This window comes from Dipteris shenzhenensis, chromosome 11 (assembly GCF_047967505.1).
Source record: "Dipteris shenzhenensis isolate YYH24624 ecotype China chromosome 11, Dip_SZ_1.0, whole genome shotgun sequence".
NCBI lineage: Eukaryota > Viridiplantae > Streptophyta > Polypodiopsida > Gleicheniales > Dipteridaceae > Dipteris > Dipteris shenzhenensis.
In genome coordinates this window covers 36,476,201-36,501,321 of record NC_141606.1, presented here as the reverse complement: position 1 = coordinate 36,501,321, position 25,121 = coordinate 36,476,201, and the positions used below count along the sequence as shown (strand labels likewise).

The following is a 25,121-nucleotide window of genomic DNA, read 5'->3' as shown; positions in this document are numbered from 1 at the left end:
TGGAGAGACAATAAACGAGCGCGAGCGGGAGTTATCATCTGGATGTATGGTGCATGTAAGTTTCTTATCTCTTGATGTAATTAAGTAATTATTTGTGGCAATATATGCTATAAAATAGGTGCATCTTCATTGTTTTAATGATGCTCTTTTACAGTACAAAAAGTACAGTGCATTATGGTCATATGGATGACATTTTCGCATAGAACGCATTGATTCAAAGAGAGTCACGTATGATTGTGGAGTCATGGCTAACTTCACACAAGATAGGCGAGCAAGTGCTTCGGATACCAATCTTCTCTCCTCACAGTTGGATTATTGTGGAACCATACGCGACATCTATGAAATTGATTTCAGACGATTTACTATTTTCATTCTTGATGTAAAATGGTTTAGAACTACTTACAACGGTCCCCATGCAACTGTGAGAAAAGATGGTAGCGGTCTCTTTGCAATAGACTCCACCAAACATTGGACCGATGAAAGTGATACTTTTGTTCTTCCCGAGCACTGTGAGCAGGTGCATACTAATGATTTAATTAGTCGAAGCTTTCGTTTTTTAAGTCCATTGATATATATATAATTGACGACATTTGGCACGTGATTTTTCATCTTCAATATAGGTGGTTTTTCATCCGGATCGTTCTGATCCAAGATGGTGGTACGTGATCCAAGTTGCACCACGAAGTAAGCAGATTTTTGAAGATCGAGATGTGGATATGGAGATGCCACTACCAAATCCGGATCCAATTGATGAATCTAGCGAAGAAGATGTAGATCACCATATGAGGCAAGAGGAAGATGCGCATAATGACATCGCACGGGAGGAGGATGGAGATCACGATATTGACGAGGAAGACAACAATCGTCAAGATCAATCACCACACTTAAGCTTAATTGAAGAAGATGATCAAATACTTTTAGGTGAACGTACGATGCTAGAGTACGATGATGATATAGGAGATCAACTCGGTATAGAGTTGGAGATAGACTTGCTTGGTGCCTTAGTCTTGGCTCAAGATGAAACAATTGATGTAAATGCTCTTATTTAATTTGATTTTTCTCATCTCAAACTTGGACATGAATATATGAGCTTCAAAGGTTTGATGTACATGCTCTCATTTTTTAATTCTCTAGAGCTCAAACATGTATGAAAATTTAAAAAATTTTGTCATTGGAAGAAAATAAATTTTAAGGCTAAAAAAAAAAAAAAACCTCTCTGTAAAACGTCGCTATAATTTAGTGTCTCAGTGTCGCTATATAGCGACCTTTAAAAGTCGCTATATAGCGACTTTTACTAACGTCGCTATATAGCGACTTTTACTAACGTCGCTATATAGCGACGTTTATTAAAAGTCGCTATATAGCGACGATTTACGACACCCGATTTTTATACCGACGATTAACGCTAAGCGGGCGCTAATAATCGGTACGTAAACATCGCAATAGGATGCGTGTGTAGTAGTGGGTATTGTGAACATACCGCATGGTGCAATTTCTTATATATACTTTGCGTCGACCTCCTACTGTTTACATTCCCAAGAATCTAGCTCTGGTTGGAGTCTCAAAAAAAACAAAGAAGGACAAGGAAAAAGGAATAAAGAAAGTGGCTTGACTTTTGACACTTCTTTGTGTACGTTTTGGATTTACATTTATCAACCTACACCAAAATCTCACTTTTTCTATTCTCTATTTTGCGTCTAAATCCGCGTCTAAATTTGTGGCTAATTCACAGTGCAGACGTGCTAATAGACATGCAAATAGACACACAAATAGATGCGCTATTAGATGTACCCATATTTTCTCTATTCTAATAGCGCATATAGATGCGCGCACTATTTTGTGCATCTATCAAGTGCTTCTATAGTTGCTTTGTCTTGTTGTGTAAGTAAGTTGTATCTAATCCACACCATCTTGCCTCTTGTCATACGCGTGTGGCTTATGCTCGTATTTTTGGTTGTTCGGTGCTTTTGGATGCGAAGAGGTTATTATTTCATTGCCGCTATGATTATGTAAGCTGTGTCTAATCCACACCAGCTTGCATCTCGTCATATGTGTGTGGCTTATGCTCGTTGTATTTTTGGTTGTTCAGTACTTCCGACTGCCCAGTTGTTCGATACTTCTAGATGTCCAAGTGTTTGGTACTTTCGTATGCCCGGATGCTCGTTGTATTTTTGGATTATTGGTTCTTGATTTGCACGATCTTTATGGGCCTCCCTATTGTGTTGCTATGGATTTCTTACACTACGCAAGTGACATTTCAGGCCTGGCTTTGTGGACATCTCAAACTACCCTTGCATACTCATCTTTGGAGTGGCCAAAGCAATCTGCTCATACATTCATCCTTGGTATAACATAAGAGGACACTTGAATATTTGTTGTGTTTATATACACCGCATGAAATCGGTCATTTTAGGTGGATGAATTGTGCAAAATATGAAGGCATGATTATAAAGGTTTGAGGAGATTTGACAAGATTCAACTTGGAGACGACAAGCTCTGCTATTCAGATGAAGAGCTCAAACATCAAACATGAAGATCTCAAGACCTTATTATGCATCATCACTATGTCAAACAAGTTGACATTTCCAAGCAGGGTTTTCTATTTTTCACACGTACTTTGCACTGTATTATGCATCAAACATAGTAGCTATAGTTTGCACTGTACTATGGACAAGTGCTTGTAGTATGCCTTTGTACTATCCACATGCAATTTGCACTGCTTCATCCAACATTATGCTATATCATTCAAATTGGCCTATGGCCATCCTTTGTATATATATTTTCACATAGATATATACATAGTGGCTCGGGTTTTTCCCTTGTACTCCCCAAGGGTTTTTTCATTCGTAGCTAGAGAGCCTAGTTTGAGTGGGGGTGTTAGAGCTATATATAGCTCGCCCTAACTCAGCCTAGTCCTCAACTATATATATGCCTATGATCTATGAATAGAATCACTTCCTTGGGAGCAACACATGTGTTTGTCTCTCTCCTCTTTCTCTTTCTCTTCCTTTCAATGTGTCCGTCGCTCTCCTCTTTCTCTTCCTCTCAACAAGTTGTATTTGTGTTTGAATAGGTTGTCTATCAACCAATGGCGGATATAATAATAGGTTGTGGCATGTCATACCTATTATTCCACATTCCAAAGTGATGTATAGTAAATTTACTAATATGGAGCGTATGGAGGATGATCATGTCCATGGAGGTGATGATGATTGTGATACGAGAGAGGAGGATGATCATGAGATAGGAGATAGAGATATTCAAGCCATTACCCATGAGGACAACCCTATAATTCATGATGCTAATTTTGATAAGCATAATAGGGCAAGTAGTAGTGGGCTGAATGTATTTGTAGATCTCCACATTGGTTCGGATATTGAAGTAGATAGTTTGCTTTGTTAAATCTTTTTGTAGATCTCCACTAGTACTACTGCAAGAATGTGAATAGGTACTCTCTCCACATATAAAAATAATCACTTATATATATTTGATACCTTCAATGCAAGGAAATTAACATGTTTTTATTTGTGTTTGAATAAGTTGTCTATCAACCAATGGTGGATAATAATAGGTGGTGGCACGTCATACCTATTATGCCACATTCCAAAGTGATGTATAGTAATTTACTAATATGGAGCGTATGGAGGATGGTCATGTCCATGGACGTGATGATGATCGTAATACGAGAGAGGAGGATGATCATGAGATAGGAGATACATATATTTATGCCATTATCCATAAGGGCGAGCCTGCCATTAGTGATGCTAATTTCAATGAGCATAGTAGGGCAAGTAGTAGTGGGGTGAATGTATTTGTAGTAGTGGGCTGAATGTATGTGTAGATCTCCACATTAGTAAATTAGATATTAAAGTATACCAACAAGCCTTTGCTATATTAGATTTACAACTCCGATATATGGGCATGTTCCAGCGGTATCAAATAATCGCTGATGTATGGGTGTATAACAGCGATATGATTATCGGTTACCATGTCCCTGCCAAACACTATGTTCTTTCCCACTATAATGTGATTGCATAGCCATGCTAGTTAATAATGTAAAGTTTCATGTATTTACATGATTTGCTATCTTGGGGAGTAAGAGAGACCATACCATATCCCATTGGATGGATATCACTTTCGAAGCCTTAGTAAAGATAGTCCCATCTGGCTATACTACTATTACAACATCCTCGAGGTATATTGAGATGGAATGTTGCACTGAACATTAGCAGATGAAGCTATTTTTGTGGAGTAAGGTGAAATTTAGGAGTGTGATTAGTAGGACACTATGCCATCAATGGTGTTTTTGCCATACCAATCATGAGGAATGAGGACTTGAGTTGTCGTGATGTTAGTCTCCTTTGTGTGCATTCCACCTAGACCTTTAATTAAGACATGGAAGGCAAAAATTTGGGGATATTGTGACCCAAGGATTGTGACCATGAACAAGAAATGATAATGTGTGTGTTGGTCTAAAGATCATAAGGAAGGTACCCAGGGAGGCATGGAGGTGACTGGCAAGCCGGGAGCCTTCATGCCGACGCAAGTCCCTTCTTGAACGTCGAGGGCAGTTGGGAGGTCATGAAAACGACACGATGCTATTCCATCGTTATTGAAAGGTAAAAGAGTGCCGATTCCTCCAGTTTCCCGGGTAATACCATTGACCTGCGATGTTGACACTCTAGCGATCTTATGTGTTAGAAAGGACATTAGAGTGGAGCTTTGTGCTTGTGTTCTTAATTTATTTAAAAAGATCGATTATGGGGTTTGAAATTGACGTGCGATTGATTAAAGAAATGTGATTATGGGGTTTGAAATTGACATGCGATTATGGAAAACCAAACAGCAAAAGAAATGTGAGGGATACTAAAGTGGACAGACCGACGCCAGACGACAGGCCGACGAACCTTGGCTGTTCTTATCCATGAAAGTGTAAAAGTCGACAGCCGACGAACGCCTCAACAATGTATAAGAGAAATCTCATACACGTTGTTTGTCATTCGTCTCAGCTCATCGTGAACATCTCCGCTACCACCTTCATGGCTGCTACGTCGTCCGCAGCTCAGCTTCTCATGCTAACGTTCCTTCTGGCTTCGATTCAACACATCTCAATTGTCACCAGCGCCCGCCCCGGCCTTAATTCGTTTAGCCCAAACGATCCACAGAACCCCATCCAAAACGATACGACCTCGCCTGATGGTCCTCTTCCTACGAAGAAGGAGATCCGCATCGAGCTCCTTCACCGGGATGCCCCGTCCTCTCCTCTCCGTCCCCAAGGCGCTACCCCCGAAGAGCTTCTGCTCCTCATGCTGAAGCGTGATGCAGCCCGCTTTGACTCTATCAAAACGCTTGCGCTGCAGCTGCCGAATTCGAATACATCCAGCATTTCTAGCTCAGTGGACGGGGTCGAACAGAAGAACACGGCCCGAACGCAGCCACGCGAACACATCGAGGAGCAATCGGCAGCTTCATCTTCCACTGACGCCGTGACTGTAGCACCCTATGGGAACTACTACGCCACCCTTGGAATAGGCACGCCGACCAAACGTATGCATTTTCTGATGGATACTGGCAGTGAGCTCACTTGGATGCAATGCGAGCCCTGCTCCAAGTGCTATCAACAAGACTCTCCCATCTTCGACCCGAGCGCATCCAGCTCCTACAAAAGAGTCATGTGCACTTCCACTACGTGCCAGGCCCTTTCAGTTCCGCGTGCATGCCTGGCAGATCATTTCTGCACTTACCATGTCCGTTACTACGACGAGAGCTACACCATCGGCACCATGGCTATCGAGAAGATTCAATACGGAGCACCGGGCTCCTTCGAGGAGACCATGGTCGCTCCCATCGGCTGCAGCCATCTTGCCGACCTTAAGGAAGCCGTGGGAATGGCTGGGATCCTGGGTTTAGGGAAAGGCAGTCTGTCCCTCGCTTCCGTGTTTCAACCTGTCTTCTCTTACTGTCTGCCCAGCCACCACGCTTCCCTCAATTCCGGCTATCTTACACTTGGCGGAAACGGCGCAGACGCCGCTCCTAGCTCTTTCGGCATCTCCTACAATCCTGCTTTCGCCAACTTCTACTATGTACCCTTGACTGGGATCAGCGTAGACGGCTCTCCTCTCCGCATACCTATCTCGCTCTTCGAATATAAGGGAGGCCGTGGGAATGGTGGAGTGATCTGGGACTCAGGAACCACGGTGACCCGCCTCATTTCTTCCGCCTATACAGTGTTACGCAATGTGTTCCGCGGCCGAATGCAGCAGCAGCAGCACCCCCTAGCCTCCACGACACAGCTGGGGGTGTTCGACAGCTGCTATCGCATACCGGGGGGTTTGGACCCCGCAGTATTGCCTGCTGTGGCGCTTCACTTCCAGGGCGGAGCAACCATGACTCTTTCCAAGAAGAATGTCCTCTACCCATGGAGCAAGGATGTCTATTGCCTAGCGTTTGCGCCAGATGAGAGCATGTCTGTGATCGGCAGCGTACAACAGGAAGGCTTCAAGGTTACCCTGGATCTACGCACTCATAGAATTGGGTTTCAGGCCAGCCAATGCTAAGTCGCCTTGCTCGTTGTTGATACTACAATTGCAAGGTCATCCTCGCAGTTTCTAGCAATCATACAGTTTCAACGTGAAAATCATGTAGAGAACAATACCAGGATATAGCTTTACCACAGCTTTACCACAGAGGATGTGCACGCTATAGCTTTACCACAGAGGATACAACTTTAGCTCTTCATATAATTTTAAACTTTAAAAAATATATATGAGAATTTAGGAAATTCGAGGATTTTGGAAAGTGTCATTTTTCTCCTATTGATTGAATTATCTTCAAGTATGCAAGCTAGTTAAGATTTTGGTAGCATGTGTCAATATATGAGGAATGTAAAATAGTGACTTCATGAAAAAAAATATTTACTTCATAAAGCCCACCAAAACCCTACAAATCCTATAAGTGACTTTGACGACCTCAAGGATTATACATCAAATATGAGATATACATCTTGAATCTTGAATACTAAAACAAAACCATTGAAATGCAAGAAAATACAACATTGGTAGCGTGAAAATACCACATTGCAATCAACATATTTGTTTTCAAAAGCATTACAATAGTCCACATTCAAGATGTCTTGCATCATAAAAGTTAAAGACATATATATATATATAGCAATTTAAAGTAAAACAATATATTGTTTTTGTTTATATGCCATTTCCATGGCCAGAGTGGACAAAATGCTGATAAAAATGCAGGACATGGGATATTATGATTTTGGACTCAGATTTTGGCATAAATTTCAAGTTTGTACATTGTCGAGAACATTAAAAAGTACCACTTTGAATAATGATATGCTCAAAGACATATAATGATTATGAAATAATACACATAAAACTAATTTACAACAAATTTATCAAGTTTGGCGCTCTTTTCTTGGGATAAAACAATTTTAAAGTATGTTGCTCTTGGCTATCCACTTTTAGAATTGGGGGAAATTTTGAGGAAGTTTTATATTCTAAGCATGGGAAGCCATGTTTTGAAGGACAACTCATGGTTAGAAATATGTTTTATGCACAAGAGAAATGTAATTTTGTCAAACTAGTGATACGTTTACTGTAAATAAAAACCAGATAAATGTTTACATCATGGGTTAACCATAGTCTCCATACCCACTATCCTCTTCTGCACCCTCATGAGCCACCATCCTTAAGAATTGTTTAACTTGCTCGCATGGGTGCATGCAAAAATAATAAATATGTAGACATACCACACCGGTTACCGATGTGGGTTCGATGTGGTTTCAATGTAAGGGATTTTTCCATCACAACAACACAAAGCAACTATAGACGCACTTGGTAGACGCGCAAAATAGCGGGCGTGTCTATAGGCGTTGCTCTAGAAGAGAAATTACGGGCGCGTCTATAGGCGCGGCTAAACGCTCGTCTATTTGCACGTCAATCACCGCGTTTATTTGTGCATTAGACCTGAGAAAATACGGGCCCGTCTAACATCCCGTCTATTAGCGCGTCTATTTGCGCGTGTATTTGCGTGTGTATTTGCGCGTTTACACTGAGACTCAGACGCGCATTTAAACGCGGGGCTAGACGCGATCCAGAGAATACAGAAAGTGAGATTTTGGTGTACATCATTGCTTTCCAAACATTGCCCATGATTACCAAAGCACATAATTTTTTGCAAGCCCACATATACAAGAATTAAGGGAAATGAGGAGAATGAGACAATATGTAAAAGAGTTTTGCCAATATCAATTATGGGGCTACGGTTCAATCTCATCCTCAATGAGATCAACCCTTGCCAAACTATCTACTTCAAAATCCAAACAAGTGTTTAGATCTACAAATACATTCAACCCACTACTACTTGTGCCACTCATGTGCTCATCGAAATCAAGATCTCCAATGGTAGGCTCGTTCTCACGAGTAATGCCGGCCTCAATATCTATATCTCCTATCTCATGATCATCCTCCTCTCTTGTATCACGGTCATCATCACGTCCATGGGCATGATCATCCTCCATACGCTCCATATTAGTAAATGTACTATACATCACTTTGGAACGTGGCATAATAGGTATGACATGCCACCACCTATTATTATCCACCATTGGTTGATAGACAACCTAATTCAAACACAAATACAATCATGTTACTTTTCTTGCATCAAATATTTAAAAGCGAGTATTTTTATGTGTGTGCACAGTACCTGTTCACATTGTTGCGGTAGTATTAGTGTGTCCTTCCTACTTTGCCAACACTTTGTGGAGTCAATAGTTACAAAGCCACTTGCATGGCGTTTGATTGTTGCATTAGGGCCTCTTTCCACCACGTCCTTAAACCACTTTACATCCAAAACATACACAAAGAAGCGTCGAAAGTCAAGCATAATGATATCTTGGATTATGCCACAATAATCATCCATGACTCCATTGGCTCCCTCAAAGCTAGCAATGACGCCGCAATCTTGTGTGTTTCTCTTATCATCAATCCGTTGTGTTCGAAAATGCTTGCCCTCACACCATATAGCATTGAACATAGTGCACTACACCAAGAAAAAATCAATTAAATAAGCAATCTAAATTATAAAAACCTCCTAACTTATGCATAACATTCTATATACCGACCTTGCTCATGCATCCCCTAGCATACTCCCATTCTTCCATTGTGATATGCATCCCCTCGTCTTTCTCTGCTTTCTCCATTTCATCAAGTAGCCAATCCACATGAATATCCTTTGGAAGTGCTCTTAGACGCTGAGGGTATGGCACACGAGATCCGTGGTGTGTACGAAAGAGGGCCCTTTCTTCTTGTCTTCTTGCCTTTGCATCCTCGTATCTTGTCACCCATCTTTTCATCACATCACTATTAAGCACACAAAAGAGGTTGATACTATTACGCAACTCCATGTCTATTACTTTGTTGCGTCCTCTTCCTTGAGGCACAATAGAGGTCATCCTTAGGTCTTCATCATCTCTCCATAGTCGTGGGAGAGAGCTATCCACATCAACAAGAAACTCAGAAATATATACAAGTGACTCTTGTACCAACCAACCCTCGGCCATGCTACCTTCGGGTCTTGCATTTTGTCTCACGAAGCCCTTCAAGGTCTTCATGAAGCGCTCGAGGAAGAACAACCATCGTGCATGTATAGTACCGCATATAGCAATCTCATCCACCAAATGCACTATGAGATGTAGTTGGCTTGTGAGAATAGAACGTGGAAATGTCTCCTCCACTAAACAAACCACCTCCACTGACATAACTCGAGCATTCTCAAGCGTGGTGGGATCTATTTCCTTTGAGCTCACATACCTCACAAGCTCGCCCATCTTGTAAATACAATCTTTCACGTCCTTTGATGCACTACGTGAAATGCTAGTAGGTAGTATGAACTGAACCCGCGAGGAGGTGGTTGATTAGTTGCTTATAGCTATTCACTCACAAATTTGAAAGGAAAAAGATATTATGCACATAAAATACTTACTTGGAGCATCTTGTGCCAATCATGAGATTTCAAGCCATATAATTGCTCTACACCTCTTTTCTTGCTCTTTGTAAAGGCTCCCTTCAAACACCTCATGCATCCAGTGGGAGTACGAATTGTAGTAATAGCACGCTTCACCGTCGCCGTCTCTAGCTTTGATAACATCCACGGTGCACGAGGTAAAAAAACACGCCCATTTGGTCTCTCTTGAGGCGAAGCTTCACGCATCCTCCCTGTGGTACGTAGATCCTCCCTTATGCCTGCCGAATCTCGTGTCCCATTCAAATGCTCCCAAATGGTAGATGCCACATTCTTGAAGATATGCATGGGATCGAGCAGGTGATTGATCTTGAGGTGGGACCAATATGGTAAACGATAAAAGATGGAGTATCTAAACAAAATAAAGTGTTAACGTGCAATCTTCACTTTCAACCAATATAGCTAATCTTTACTTCCAGCCAATAGTTACAAATCCTTACCGGCTCATGCCAAGTGGTGGAGTCGTGGATCCGTCCCAAATTCTCATCCAATCTCTCACGGTGAGTGATTGTGGGAGGACTTCATTCCAAGGGGCAACATATCTAGGATGATCAGGTGGGAGAAATCGATGGTGATTCTCATAGATGACCTTATTCAATGCGTCTGCCCGTGAGGCAACTAGCGAAGGACCACAAACAGGACATGCATGGTAACCCGATGTAGTGAGACCTGAAACAATAGATGCAATTAAGAGTGGAAGGTGGGTTTAGGGTGCCACGTCCTTGCCTATTCATAATTAAAAAATGCAATGCTTACCTGAACACTCGCCATAGCCTGGGAAGTCATGCATCGTCCACATCAAGACTGCTTTGCAGTTGAAGTCTCGTGACGAGGGAGGCCTGCTCACATCATGCACCTCGATACCTCTCCAAAGTATCTCTAGCTCATCAATCAAAGGCTCCAAATAAACATCAGGGTTTTTGACTTTATGTTTCCCTGGAATTAGAAGGGACAGCATGACATGTCCTTTCTTAATAGCCATAGAGGGTGGAAGATTGTAATTTACCAATACCACTGGCCATACACTGTAAGACATGCTTTTTAGACCAAATGGGTTCACACCGTCCATACCCAATCCAAGTCTCAAGCTCCTAGGTTCTTACTTGAAGCTTGGCCATGTGTCTTCAATATGCTTCCACGCAGGAGAGTCCACGGGAGTTCTCCACTTGCCATCGGTTGATCGATGGGAGGAATGCCATGACATGAGCTCTGCAATAGATTTGCACTTGAACATATGTTGGATGCAAGGGATTATGGGAAAATGTCGCAATACCTTACGAGGCACGTCCAAGGTTTTGAGATCTACTCTATATCTTGCCTCTCCATAAGTAGGACACTCTCTTGCATCCTTATGTAGTCCACGAAACAAAACGCAATCGTTGACACATGCATGGATGTGCTTGTAATCTAATCCTCCAAGAGAGGTCACATGTTGCCTTGCCATATCTCTTGAGGTCGGTAATTTATTCTCCCTTGGAAGCATTTTACACAATAGCCTGCACGTGAAGACCATAAATGAGGAAAAGCATTCGAGTAATTGACCCACGCGCATAATTCATCATGTTTGCAAAATCGACTTTAAATTAAAGCTTACTTGAGTAATGCATTCAAACTTGCATTGCTCCATCCATAGATGGTTTGCAAGTTTAGTAACTCAAGGGAGGCACGTAGAACAGAGAATGTGCACCCCTCAAACAGTGGAGTCGATGCTGCGGTAAAAAGATCATCCTGCTCCATGCTATTATCCCTCCCTTGATGGACATATAAATCCCGCACCATATCATCAAACACCTCCTCCTCCACGGCTTCATGAGGTAATGGTGGAGGGCTACTATCACCATCACTCCATGCATCCGTAACGGTCCCTCCTGAAGATCCCACCTCATATCGCCGACGCTTCGCCTCCTCACGACGGGCATAGGGTAACATGTGCGGGTGTGGCACTACATCCTGTATCAAATTAAAACGGGATCATTATAACTCAAACATATGAACACCCATAGGTATCTCAATCAACCTTAACTTACAAATCCTTACCCTGTTTACGGTCACATCCCATTCTCCATACTTTGAGATATGATTGAGCGTAATCCTACGTGCACGATACATGTTTCCTCGACATCGATCACACAGACATTTGATTTTTTGCTCCAACCACATTTCGCGATGGTGGATACGGAGGGATTCATCCTCACTGGAGCTGCTTGTTGAAGATGGAGACATCCTACAAACAAACAACCCACCAAATTTGCTCTTCTTCAAATGCTTAACTTAAAAAACTCTGTGTCGCGTTTAAATGCCCGTCTATCCTCGCGTTTACTGTCGCGTCTATCTGCGCGTCTAAATGCCCGTCTACTCTGTGTATTTAAACGCGCTTGTAGACGCGCTAATAGACGCGCCTATAGACGCGTTTACTCTGTGTATTTTGACGCGACTATAGATGCGTTAATAGACGCGACTATACCCGCGACTTTTAAACCTGCTTTTCGGCGCGCCGCTCGCTTTGCTTTTCTTTTAACTACTTAAACTTCGCGAGCGGCTTTCTTCCTTCATTATTAGCAGTTCTATAGATTCGAAGCTTAAGAGAGAGCCTCCCATACACACACAGTTCCAAGCTTTCACTCAAGACAAAGGGACCGTACTTACACAGCTTGCTTCCAAGCCTAAAGAAGAGGAGAAGTACGAACAAGGAGAAGAGGAGGAGAAGAAACAAGTTTGGAAAAGAAAGATCCTTCCATACCTTTTTCCAAGTAAGTCCTTTTGAAGTTGTTCTTGCTTGTTCTTTCCAGTTTTGTACTTTTCGCATCCACGAAATGCAGCATCTAGGTATGAGCGACACGTTCTTTTGTCGGGCGAAATGTCCTTTTCCACTTTTGAGTATTCTCGACTGTCGGAGCGCGTGTATACAGGCGTCTGAGGGCGCGTCTAAACGCGCGTCTATTTGCGCGTCTGGCTTGCTACAGACACGCACAGACGCAGATATAGACGCTCAAACAGACGATCTGTTAAACGGATGTTTAAACGAATGGTTAGACGCGCTTTTAGACGCGTTGTTAGACGGATATGTGGACGGGCTGATAAACGCGCTTTTTAACGCACTGTTAGACGGATTTTTTGACGGTCTGTTAGACGCAGTGATAGACGCGCTTTTACTTGAACTGTTAAACGCTCTGTTAGACGCGTTTATAGATGCGACGATTAGATGGGTCTATAGACGCGCTCTGACAGAGCCTCTTTTTTTTTTTTTCCCCTTTCTTCTCAGCTCCCAAAGTAATAGATTTGTTTATTTTTTTCCAGTTTAACATGTGGGGAGGAAGTGCTTCTAGCTCACTTGATCCGCGTGAATCGATATGGAAGGATTTATATAATATTTTAGGGCACCCTCCTAGTCCTGCGGAGTTATACGGGTACATGACGGGTACCCTTAACACTCCCCAGGAGTCGGCAGTACAGACTCCGAGCCACCCCACACTGCCTGAGATCACCCCAGCGGAGTCCGCACAGCCGTCTTATGCCCCTTCCCCCGTACCGTCTTATGCCCCTTCCCCCATGCCGTCTTATGTCCCTTCTGCCATCCCGTCTTATGCCCCTTCCCCCATGCCTTCAGGAGGTCCTTCTGCCTCAGGGAGCTGTCGACGTACTCCCCAGCCGTTGAGACTCGGTTCTCCGGCTACGAGTGGTCAGCATAGTCCCGTGCAGTCCCCAGCTACGAGTGGCCAGCGTATGAGCTCCACACGATAGGGTGGCAGGCGTAGCAGTAGGGAGAGCGGTGGCGGATGCATGGCACAGTGCTTTGGGCCATGTGGCGGTGAGGCCGAGGATGATGATTCCGATGATTTGGACGTGTCTCTGGGTGATGGTACGATTTATTATGACATCACCCAGACAGGAGGCATCTTGATGGATGCGCGGGGGAAGGATGTAATGGCCTTCATGCGCTTTGTAATTGCTAACAATTACAGAGATTGCTTTATCCACTATAAAGACCACCCAAAGAGGTTGGCTGATGAGACCCTCGCTACTATTCGCTCTAGGTATCCTAACCCCCCCAATCGCCAGTTCATAGATAAATGGGCCAAGTCAAAGATTGTTACGATACTTAGCAATAAAAGATCTTCCCTTAAGAGGCAGGCACTAGCGGAGCTTGCCAGACTTGAGGCAGGTCAACCTCCAAGGGGCCCGCCCCACACCGCTCAGAAGCGTGAGTGGAAGAAGGCAATGAAGTTAGCGAGGGAGGAGCCCAGTCTGCAGCACGTGGAGGCACGGAGGATCCAGATGGAGGAGTATGGGAGCGCGCATTTTGGAGCAGGGGGCGTGGAATCATGGGAGGCCCAATTTGTAAGTATCGATCTCAAATTATATTGCTTATGTAGTTTATTAGGAGGTTGGTTGTTTCTTTGTACTAATCCCTCCACAAAGTGTATCGCGGTCATGCAGCTTGAGATCGTGGGCAGATACCCTACTCCAGTGGAGACAGCCTACCACCACCACCATCGCAGAGGAGATACATGGAGGCACTTCTATGATGACGGGTTGATTACTGAGGAGCAGTATACTCGAGCGACTAGACATGCCCTTGAGGTATTTGAAAGTAATTAAATAATGCCAAAATTATAAGTAAAGATTTGATTTTTCATACATTGATATATGTTGTCCCTTGTTTACAGGGCGCCCCTGCACAAGACGACGAGGAAGACGAGGAAGGAGGTGCAGAAGGGAGCGCAGAAGGCAGCGCATCAGGGAGCGTGGAAGGCAGCGAGGATTAGTCGTAGAAGTAGTGCTACTATTCTTTTTTGTACTTAAAGCCATTGGCTTGGCTTCGTGCCTCTTGTATATAGACTCCTCTTATTTTTTGTACTTGAAGCCACATGACATGGCTTAGCTTCCTTATTTTTTGTACTTGGAGCCACATGACGTGGCTTAGCTTCGTGCTATATGTATATACAAGCACTTTTTGAGCTTTCAAATTTATTGCGTTTTGGAGTTGTAATATTCTATTTGGAATTGTAATTAAAATGAGCTTGGCTGTAAGAATTGAATTACAGAATGTGGATATGGGATTCTTGTAACTATATAGCATACACAACATACACAGTATTCTGTAAAATTAAAAAAAAAAAAAAAGGCGCGTCTATTAGCGCGTTTACAAGCGCGTTTATATTCGCGTCTGTCTGTTCGATATGCGTCTATATGTGCGTCTATCAATGCGTGTATTTGCGCATCTATATAAGCGTGTATAAGCGCATCTATACGTGCGTAAGTCTGATATATAGACGCACTAATAGACGCGGGTCTCCTGACGCGCAAATAGACGTGCAAATAGACGCGCCCGTAAGTTTTTTATTTAGTTCATGAAACGCGTCTGTGCGCGCGTCTATGGGTGCTTTGTCTTGTTGTGCATTAAAAGATTTAAAATCACAAATTCACGTTATTATAAAGGGAAAGGAATGTAGATAGGACCTAGATGTAAGTTCTAGGGTTTCAATATTATCCCTTCAATGCACACATTGTCTAGAGGGTTTTCTAGAAGTACTCCCCTAGAAACCCAATTCTTACTTCCTCTTGTTCCATATGTCCTTCATAGCTGCCTTCATTTTCTTCTTGATTGATTTCCAAGACTTGATTAGTGTGAGGATGCTTAATTATGCATTGGGATCGTCCATTTTCCATATTGTGCATCTAGAATATGGAATCCCATTACTCCTACGCATCAAAGCATGAATATCAATTAAGAGTACTTAGAATGAATTATATAACTTAAGGGTAAGCATGTATTTAGAAATGTTCTTATTTTTTTAAGAAGGTAGCTATGTGGAATGAAAAGAAATTCTTAAACCTTGTCTTTGAGTCAAGTGTCTACTTTAAAATCCTTGGGTTTGCAATAGCCCACTAGCTAAGATTACAACGGTAGTTGAAAACACATTTCCTCCTTTTGGAGAGCTCACCTAATAGGAATGTAGTGTACCTCGTGCATTTAAAAGTAGGGCTATTTTAAAGAGGGCTATTTTAATTCTAGAAAAACAATTAATAACTTTTGTTTGCACAATTATTGCTACCATCCTTTTTCATAATCTTTATATTGTCGTACTTTATTATTTATCACTTTAGAATCTGTAGAGTAGTTTTTGTTCTTTGGTAAAAGCAATAACAAGCTAGGGTTACCAGGAATTACCTGTCTACCCACTTGAAACTATGTTGTTCTAACAGCTAGTTTCTCTTGGATGGTGGTAGGTAAGTTGACCCTGACCATGGTGTTGGAAGTACCTAACGAATTCGACATTGTTAGACTTATTTTTGAAACCCTACCGGTGTCAAGCCATTTCAATTCAAACTAAATTTGAGTTCTTTATGTATTTATTTTCCATATGTGAATAATTTCTAATTAATTTTTAAAGCTATTCTATGACTGAATCGATTGTATGGTTCATTTATTGTTGGGATTAGTAAATCTACACACACACACACACGCATGCACACACATGCGGAATATCTTTTGGATAGTAGTGGAGGAAGAAAGCATAACAGCACTGTTACACCTTTTTCCACAAAATTAAATTCTCTTATTCCATTTGATACTTTATCTCAGGAAGAGAGAAATGTCCTTACACATCACTTTCTTGCACCAGACACTTTGGCTTTGAATATCAAGGATATTTCGGTTAATCCCCTTATCCCAAGAAGAATACCAGAAGGAACATTTGCACACTAGGTTGACCATAAGTTGTGGTCACTCAATGAATTGAGCATTACAACACCTATCACGTTTGAAATGTGGGCAGTTTTGGCAGGGATCACCAAGAAGGTTGATACTATTAAAAAAGAATATAGGAACATGGCTATTTAGGGGAGATCGGCACATACTGATAACATCATCTTACGGGAACTCTTTGCCCTAAATGAGTTCGAAGAGTCTTTTTGCACATCAAAGCAAGGGATTTTTTGCAGCCATAAAATGTGCCAAAGGGGGGGGGCATGGGGGGTAGGAGGGGGGGTATGCGATATGCGCGCAAGGGGGGGAGGGGCATGTCGGGTTTGGGGGGGGGTACACGACATGCACGCAAGGGGAGGGTGGGAGGCATGGGGGGGGGCATGGGCCGTGGGGGGGGTACGCACATGCGCACAAGGGGGGGGGCATGGTGGGTTGGGGGGGGTGGGGGGCATGGGGGGGGGATGGGGCATGGGAAGGGGGGGGGCATGGGAGGGGGGGTACGCGACATGTGCGCAAAGGGGGGGGGGCATGGGGTGTGGGAAAGGGGTGTAGGGGAGGGGGGGGACGTGACATGCGCAGAAGGGGGGGGAGGTGCATGGTGGGTTGGGGAGGTATGCGACATCCGCGCAAAGGGCCGCATGGGGGGTACACGATACGCACGCAAGCAGGGGGGGCATGTTGGGTTGGGGGGGGGTATGCGACATGCGCGCAAAGGGGGGGCATGGGGGGTAGGAGGGGGGTACTCGATATGCGTGCAAGGGGGGGAAGGGCATGTCCAGTTTGGGGGGGGTACATGACATGCACACAAGGGGAGGGTGGGAGGCATGGGGGGGGCATGGGCCATGGGGGGGGGGGGGAAGCACATGCGCGCAAGGGGGGGGCATGGTGGGTTGGGGGGGGTGGGGGGCATGGGGGGGGATGGGGCGTGGGAAGGGGGGGGGTTACGCGACATGTGTGCAAAAGGGCGGGGGGGAGGGACATGGTGGATTGGGGGGGGGCATGGGAGGGGGGGTACGCGACATGTGCACAAAGGGGGGGGGCATGGGGTGTGGCAAAGGGGTGTAGGGGAGGGGGGGTACGCGACATGCGCACAAGGGGAGGACGTGCATGGTGGGTTGGGGGGGTACGCGACATGTGCACAAAGGGCTGCATCGGGGGTAGGAGGGGGGGTACGCGATATGCGCGCAAGGGGGGGTACGCGACATGCACGCAAAGGGGGGGGCATGGGGGGTAGGAGGGGGGGTACACGATATGCGCACAAGGGGGTGAGGGGCATGTCGGGTTGGGGGGTACACGACATGCATGCAAAGGGGGGGGAGGGTGGTTTGGGGGGGCGGGGGGTATGCTAGATCTGTGCAAGGGGGGGGAGTGGAGCATAGGGAGGGGGGTGTGGGTCCGCGACATGCACACAAAGGGAGGAGAGGGGCACGGTGGGTGGGGGGGTACACGACATGCACGCAAATTAGTAACTTTTGTTTGCACAATTATTCCTACCATCCTTTTTCATAATCTTTATATTGTCGTACTTTATTATTTATCACTTTAGAATCTGTAGAGTAGTTTTTGTTCTTTGGTAAAAGCAATATTACCTGTCTACCCACTTGAAACTATGTTGTTCTAACAACTAGTTTCTCTTGGATGGTGGCAGGTAAGTTGACCCTGACCATGGTGCTGGAAGTACTTAACGAATTCGACATTGTTAGACTTATTTTTGATACCCTACCGGTGTCAAGCCATTTAAATTCTAACTAAATTTAAGTTCTTTATGTATTTATTTTCCATATGTGAATAATTTCTAATTAATTTTTAAAGCTATTCTATGACTGAATCGATTGTATGGTTCATTTATTGTTGGGATTAGTAAATCTACACACACACACACACGCACACACACACATGCGGAATATCTTTTGGATAGTAGTGGAGGAAGAAAGCATAACACCACTGTTACACCTTTTTCCACAAAATTAAATTCTCTTATTCCATTTGATACTTTATCTCAGGAAGAGAGAAATGTCCTTACACAGGACTTTCTTGCACCAGACACTTTGGCTTTGAATATCAAGGATATTTCGGTTAATCCCCTTATCCCAAGAAGAATACCAGAAGGAACATTTGCACACTAGATTGACCAGAAGTTGTGGTCACTCAATGACTTGAGCGTTACATCACCTATCACGTTTGAAATGTGGGCAGTTTTAGCAGGGATCACCAAGAATGTTGATACTATTAAAAAAGAATATAGGAACATGGCTATTTAGGGGAGATCGGCACATACTGATAACATCATCTTACCGGAACTCTTTGCCCTAAATGAGTTGGAAGAGTCTTTTTGCACATCAAAGCACGGGATTTTTTGCAGCCACAAAATGTGCCACAGGGGGGGGGCATGGGGGGTAGGAGGGGGGGTACGCGATATGCGCGCAAGGGGGGGCGGGGCATGTTGGGTTTGGGGGGGGTACACGACATGCACGCAAGGGGAGGGTGGGAGGCATGGGGGGGGCATGGGCCGTGGGGGGGGTACGCACATGCACCCAAGGGGGGGGCAGGGTGGGTTGGGTGTTGAGATATCGAGCTCCACTCGCGATATGCCAGGGTGACTGTTGTGCATTTATGTCACCGACTTGTTAGCTGGAGATGCGGTTGGTACACCGCCCACGAATAATAGCTGGATGATAGCTATCCTTATCTACTCTAGTTTGTGGCTCAGTTAGTATGCCACCTTAGTTAGTTGAGTTTGGTTTGAGACCCACATATAGGGTTCTTCTATTTCTTTGTACTAGAGTTCTTTTGGCTTTCACAACTAAGAAGAGGAAAACTGTTTTCAGCCTCCACCTTTGTGTGTATTCCTCCATTGTGCATGTGAGAAAGCCGCAAGTGAGACTCCTTCCCTCTCTCCCACAATCTTCACATGGTATTAGAGCCTTGTTCGTGGTAAGGAGCTCAAGAAAGCAAGCCAAGTTTGTGGTGTCCTGGTAAGAGGACCAGTGTTGCTTTCCTATTTCGAGTTTGGGAGCAAATCTCTGCAGGTAGCACAGCCAGAAGTGCAAGAGTGCACTGTCTCAGATTGAGACGCCCTTCGCGGTGTGGCGAGAGCGTGACGTTATTTTTTTGATTCGAGGTCATTTTGGGGCCCGTTTTGGAGACGGAAGTTCTCCGCAGGCACTCAGCAAAAGGCCCTGTTTTTGCTGTGCGACCACTGTTCTGCGGGTCGGTGAAAAGTTGCCACAGAAATTGCATCGTATGCCTTTGTGCAGAGATATTGGGAGTTGCAGATTCATGCTTGTTGCCTGTTGATGCAAAATCATCACTAGGAAGTGACTGTGTGGTGAAATACCACTTTCGTCAGTTTTGCAGTTCTGCCCGTGTGAGGCAAAGGCTGTGTTTTTTGCAGTGACAGAATATTTTGCAGTGTTCTGTAATGGCATCTGATTCTCTTTCACAGATTGTCACTGAAAAGCTTGACAAGAACAACTTCCAGGCATGGAAGTTTAGAATGACGAATTTCTTGATGGGAAAAGGCTATTGGGAGTTCATTACAGGAAATGAAGAAGAACCTGTTCTTCCTAATGTTCCCAGTTAACAGGAAATGCAGGCATTCAAAGGATGGCATGAGAGAGCCAGGAAAGTTATGTACTGGCTGTCTATCAGTATTTCGGACTCCATGATTGTGCATATTCAGGATGCAAATACGCCAAAGGAGGCATGGGATACTTTGGCAAAAATGTATAGCACAAATACGCAAGCCAGGAAAATGCAACTCAAACAGGAGTTGCACAATGTGCAGAGAGAAAATTTGAGCATAAATGACTACCAGATGAAAGTGAAGAAAATTGCAGATGCACTTGCTTCCATTGGGTCGCCAGTGGATGATGACGATTTGGTTTCTGTGACCTTGAATGGTCTAGGAAAGGATTATGCACAATTCTGGACATCCATTGCCATCCGTGAAAAATTTTTAGATTTTGAGGAGTTAATTGCTCTTCTAATTTCTGAAGAGCAGAGAAATGGGGGTGCATCTTCTTCAGCAGGAACTTCAAAAGAAACTATCTTCTACTCAAATACTGGCAGAGGTAGAGGCAGAGGTAGAGGAGGCCGATCTGCAGGCCGTGGTAGAAATCAGAATATGCAGCAAATGCAAGAAAACCAGTCCTATGCAGGAGGACGTGGTAACTCTAGAGGCAGGGGGAGCCAAAGAGGCCGTGGTGGATGGCAGAGAGGCCAAAATGCAAACAGCAATGTTGAATGCTACTATTGTGGCAAAATGGGTCATATGGCTAAGGAATGCTATAAAAAGCAGAATGACATTATGACTGGAAAATTGCAGCAAGGCAATTATGCATCTTCTAGTAGGCAGGGTGATGACAGAAATGAGCATCTATTTATGGTGCAGCATATGACCAATTCTGTGACAAGTGCAGAAGAACGAAATGATGTGTGGTATGTTGACTCAGGTGCATCAAACCACATGACAGGTCATGCAGAATGGATGCAAGATGCAAAGAAAATGGAAAAACTAGGATTTGTGGAGACTGGTGATGATACTGCACATCCTATTGTGCAGATTGGCAAAATTCCTTTGTCTATGCAGGATGGGAAAAAGAAATACTTGTCTAATGTATTTCATGTCCCGAACATCACCAAGAACCTGGTTTCTGTTGGTCAGATGGTTGAGCAGGGCTTGCAGGCCAGATTTAATCCTCATGGATGCTTTGTTGAGGATATGAAAAATAATGGTCGCTTGATAGCAAAAGGAAAGAAGAAGGGCAGGATGTTTACGTTGGATGCGGACATGCCTGAATTGAGTGCAGCAATGTTTGCACATGGGACCAGTGTAGTTGCAGATATTGATATCTGGCACAAACGCATTGGTCATGTTAATATACAGCGACTTAAATCAATGCAAGCCCAAAATATTGTTGCAGGATTGCCTAAATTCAAGGTTGCAGAAATGCACAAGGTTTGTGAAGCCTGTCAATTTGGGAAACAGGCAAGGAAACCTTTTCCTAGGCATGTTCAAGAGAGTAAAAAGCCATTGGAATTAATCCACTCTGATGTGTGGACTACAAAAGCTGCATCTATTGGAGGCTATCACTATTTTGTCACATTTATTGATGACTTCAGCAGAAAACTGTGGGTGTATTTTATGAAAAAGAAAAGTGAAGTGTTTGGGCACTTCAAAGCTTTCAAAGCTATGGTGGAAAAAGAAAGAGGCCTGCAAATAAAATGCCTAAGGTCAGATGGAGGGGGAGAGTACCTCTCAAATGAGTTTGCAAGGTTCTTGCAGGAGCATGGTATAAAGCAGCAATATTCATGCAGTCATACCCCACAGCAAAATGGAATTGCAGAAAGGAAAAACAGGCATATTGGAGAGGTATCTCGGGCTATGCTAAATGAAAAAGATCTACCAGATTATTATTGGGCTGAAGCAGTTGCTACAGTAGTTTATATAATGAACAGGACTCCCACTGCAGCAATACATGGCATGACACCAGAGGAGATGTATACTGGTAGGAAACCAGATATTTCTCATTTGAAAATTTTTGGTTGCATTGCCTATGTCCATGTGCCAGATGAGTTGAGGTCCAAGTTGGATCCAAAAGCTGAGAAGTGCATCTTTATTGGTTATTCTTTGCAGCAAAAAGGATATAGATGCTATAACCCTTCTACACGAAAGTTCACAGTGAGCAGAGATGTTGTTTTTGATGAGATGAGCAGCTGGTATAAACCAGTAAATGTGATGATTGATGTAGATGCACAAAATGGTAATGCTGCATAGAATTCACAGCAGCAATCACAAAATATCAGTGGACCTGGAGTGTCCTCTAGCAGTGGTTCACATACTTCGCCATGGACAGGCAGATTGAGATCAGGAGAATCTCCTCAAAGCAATGCAGAGAGTGGTACGCAGGTATCACGAAAAGGAAAAGAGAAGGTAGATCAGCCCATGTTTGATGTGAATGCAGCTCACTCTTGTGTGGATGGTGAATCCAGTGGCTCAGAACAGAGCATTGATGATGAGTTGGGTATTCCTTCTGTTGTTACACCTGGAGTAAGGAAGACCAAGGATGTTTTGAGAGCACCTAGAAGTGAGCCTATTTTGCGCAGGTCTACCAGGGTTAGGTATCCTGTGGATAGGTTGAAATATGATGGATTTACAGCCATTCACTATGCCTGTATGGTCAAAGTGATACAGGAACCAGAACCCACTTCTTTTGAGCAAGCCATGGGAAATGAAAAATGGGAGAAAGCCATGGATGAAGAAATGGATGCCTTGGATGCTAATGCTACATGGGAATTGGTGCCTTTGCCTAAAGACAAGAATGCAATTGGCTATAAGTGGGTTTATAAGATCAAGCACAATGCAGATGGTTCTGTGAATAGATACAAGGCAAGATTAGTTGTCAAGGGGTATGCACAGACATATGGCATTGATTATGAAGAAACTTTCAGCCCGGTTGCAAGGATGGCAACCGTAAGAGCAGCCATTGCTATGGCTGCATCAAAGGGATGGTCTTTACATCAGATGGATGTAAAGAATGCCTTCTTGCATGGTGATTTGCAAGAAGAGGTCTTTATGGAGCAGCCAGCAGGTTATGTTCATGCTACTCATCCTGAGTTTGTTTGCAGGTTGAAGAAAGCCTTGTATGGCTTGAAGCAAGCACCTAGAGCATGGTCTGACAAGATAGGACAGTATCTTGTCACTATTGGCTTTCAAATTTCCAAGGCAGATTTCTCACTCTATGTGAGAAAAACAGAGAAAGGGATTATGCTGCTGGTCATTTATGTTGATGATTTGATCATCACAGGTGATAGTGATGAAGATATCCTTCATGTGAAAATGCTATTGAGGTAGAAGTTTGAGATGAAGGATTTGGGAGAGCTACGTTATTTCTTGGGCATTGAGGTGATTAGATCACCAAGTGGGATACAGCTCTTGCAGAGGCAGTATGGACTGGACATGCTGTCCAAATATGGGATGACAGGCTATAAGCCTATTTCAGTTCCTTTGGAGCAGAATGTGAAGCTGAGCACAGATGCAAGTGAGCTTCTGGAAGACCCTACTATGTACAGACGCATAGTAGGAAGTTTGATTTACATGACTATTAAGCTATGCTGTTTGGTTGGTAAGTCAGTTTATGCAGGCTCCAAGGAAACCGCATTTGGATGCGGCTAGACGCATACTCAGGTATGTGAAGTCCACATTGCAGTATGGACTATTTTATGAGGCTGGGGTTCAGATACAGTTGCATGGATACACTGATGCTGATTGGGCTGGTAGTATTTCTGATAGACGATCTACCAGTGGATATGTGTTCTCTTTTGGGAGTGCTGCAGTCACTTGGAGTAGCAAGAAACAGCCTACAGTTGCCTTGTCGAGCATAGAGGCTGAGTACAGAGGTGCAACAATGGCTGCATGTGAGGTAGCTTGGTTGCATAAGCTACTCTATGATATGCATCAGTCTACAGATGGGCCGGTTGTCATTTATTGTGACAACATGAGTAGTATACATTTGGCAAAGAACCCAATCTTTCATGCCAGAACAAAGCACATTGAGGTGCATTATCACTATGTGCGGGAGAAGGTTTTACTAGGTCTTATTGATCTAGTTTATGTCAGCACAGAGGATCAGGTAGCTGACATATTCACGAAAGCATTGGGCGCAGAGAAGCTGCGCAAGTTCAGAGACCTGCTTGGTGTGCAGGAATTGGGATTGAGCTCGAGGGGGAGTGTTGAGCTATCGAGCTCCACTCCCGATATGCCAGGGTGACTGTTGTGCATTTATGTCACCGACTTGTTAGCTGGAGATGCGGTTGGTACACCGCCCACGAATAATAGCTGGATGACAGCTATCCTTATCTACTCTAGTTTGTGGCTCAGTTAGTATGCCACCTTAGTTAGTTGAATTTGGTTTGAGACCCACATATAGGGTTCTTCTATTTCTTTATACTAGAGTTCTTTTGGCTTTCACAACTAAGAAGAGGAAAACTGTTTTCAGCCTCCACGTTTGTGTGTATTCCCCCATTGTGCATGTGAGAAAGCCGCAAGTGAGACTCCTTTTCTCTCTCCCACAATCTTCACATTTGGGTGCATGCGGGGTATGGGGGGGGGGATGGGGCATGGTAAGGGGGGGGGTACACGACATGTGCACAAAAGGGCGGGGGGGAGGGACATGGTGGATTGGGTGGGGGGCATGGGAGGGGGGGTACGCGACATGTGCACAAAGGGGGGGCGCATGGGGTGTGGGAAAGGGGTGTAGGGGAGGGGGGTACGCGACATGCGCACAAGGGGGGGACGTGCATGGTGGGTTGGGGGGGTACGCGACATGCGCACAAAGGGCTGCATCAGGGGTAGGAGGGGGGGTACGCGATA

At 44.1% G+C, this 25,121-nt stretch overlaps 1 protein-coding gene across 1 annotated transcript; it reads left to right on the top strand.

Moving 5' to 3' along the window:
- Positions 1-5,039: 5,039 nt before the first annotated feature.
- Positions 5,040-6,557, top strand: LOC147896968 (aspartyl protease family protein 2-like). Its single transcript, XM_087381188.1, has one exon. It carries the CDS (start codon positions 5,040-5,042, stop codon positions 6,555-6,557), a length of 1,518 nt encoding a protein of 505 aa, XP_087237314.1.
- The last annotated feature ends 18,564 nt before the right edge of the window (positions 6,558-25,121 follow it).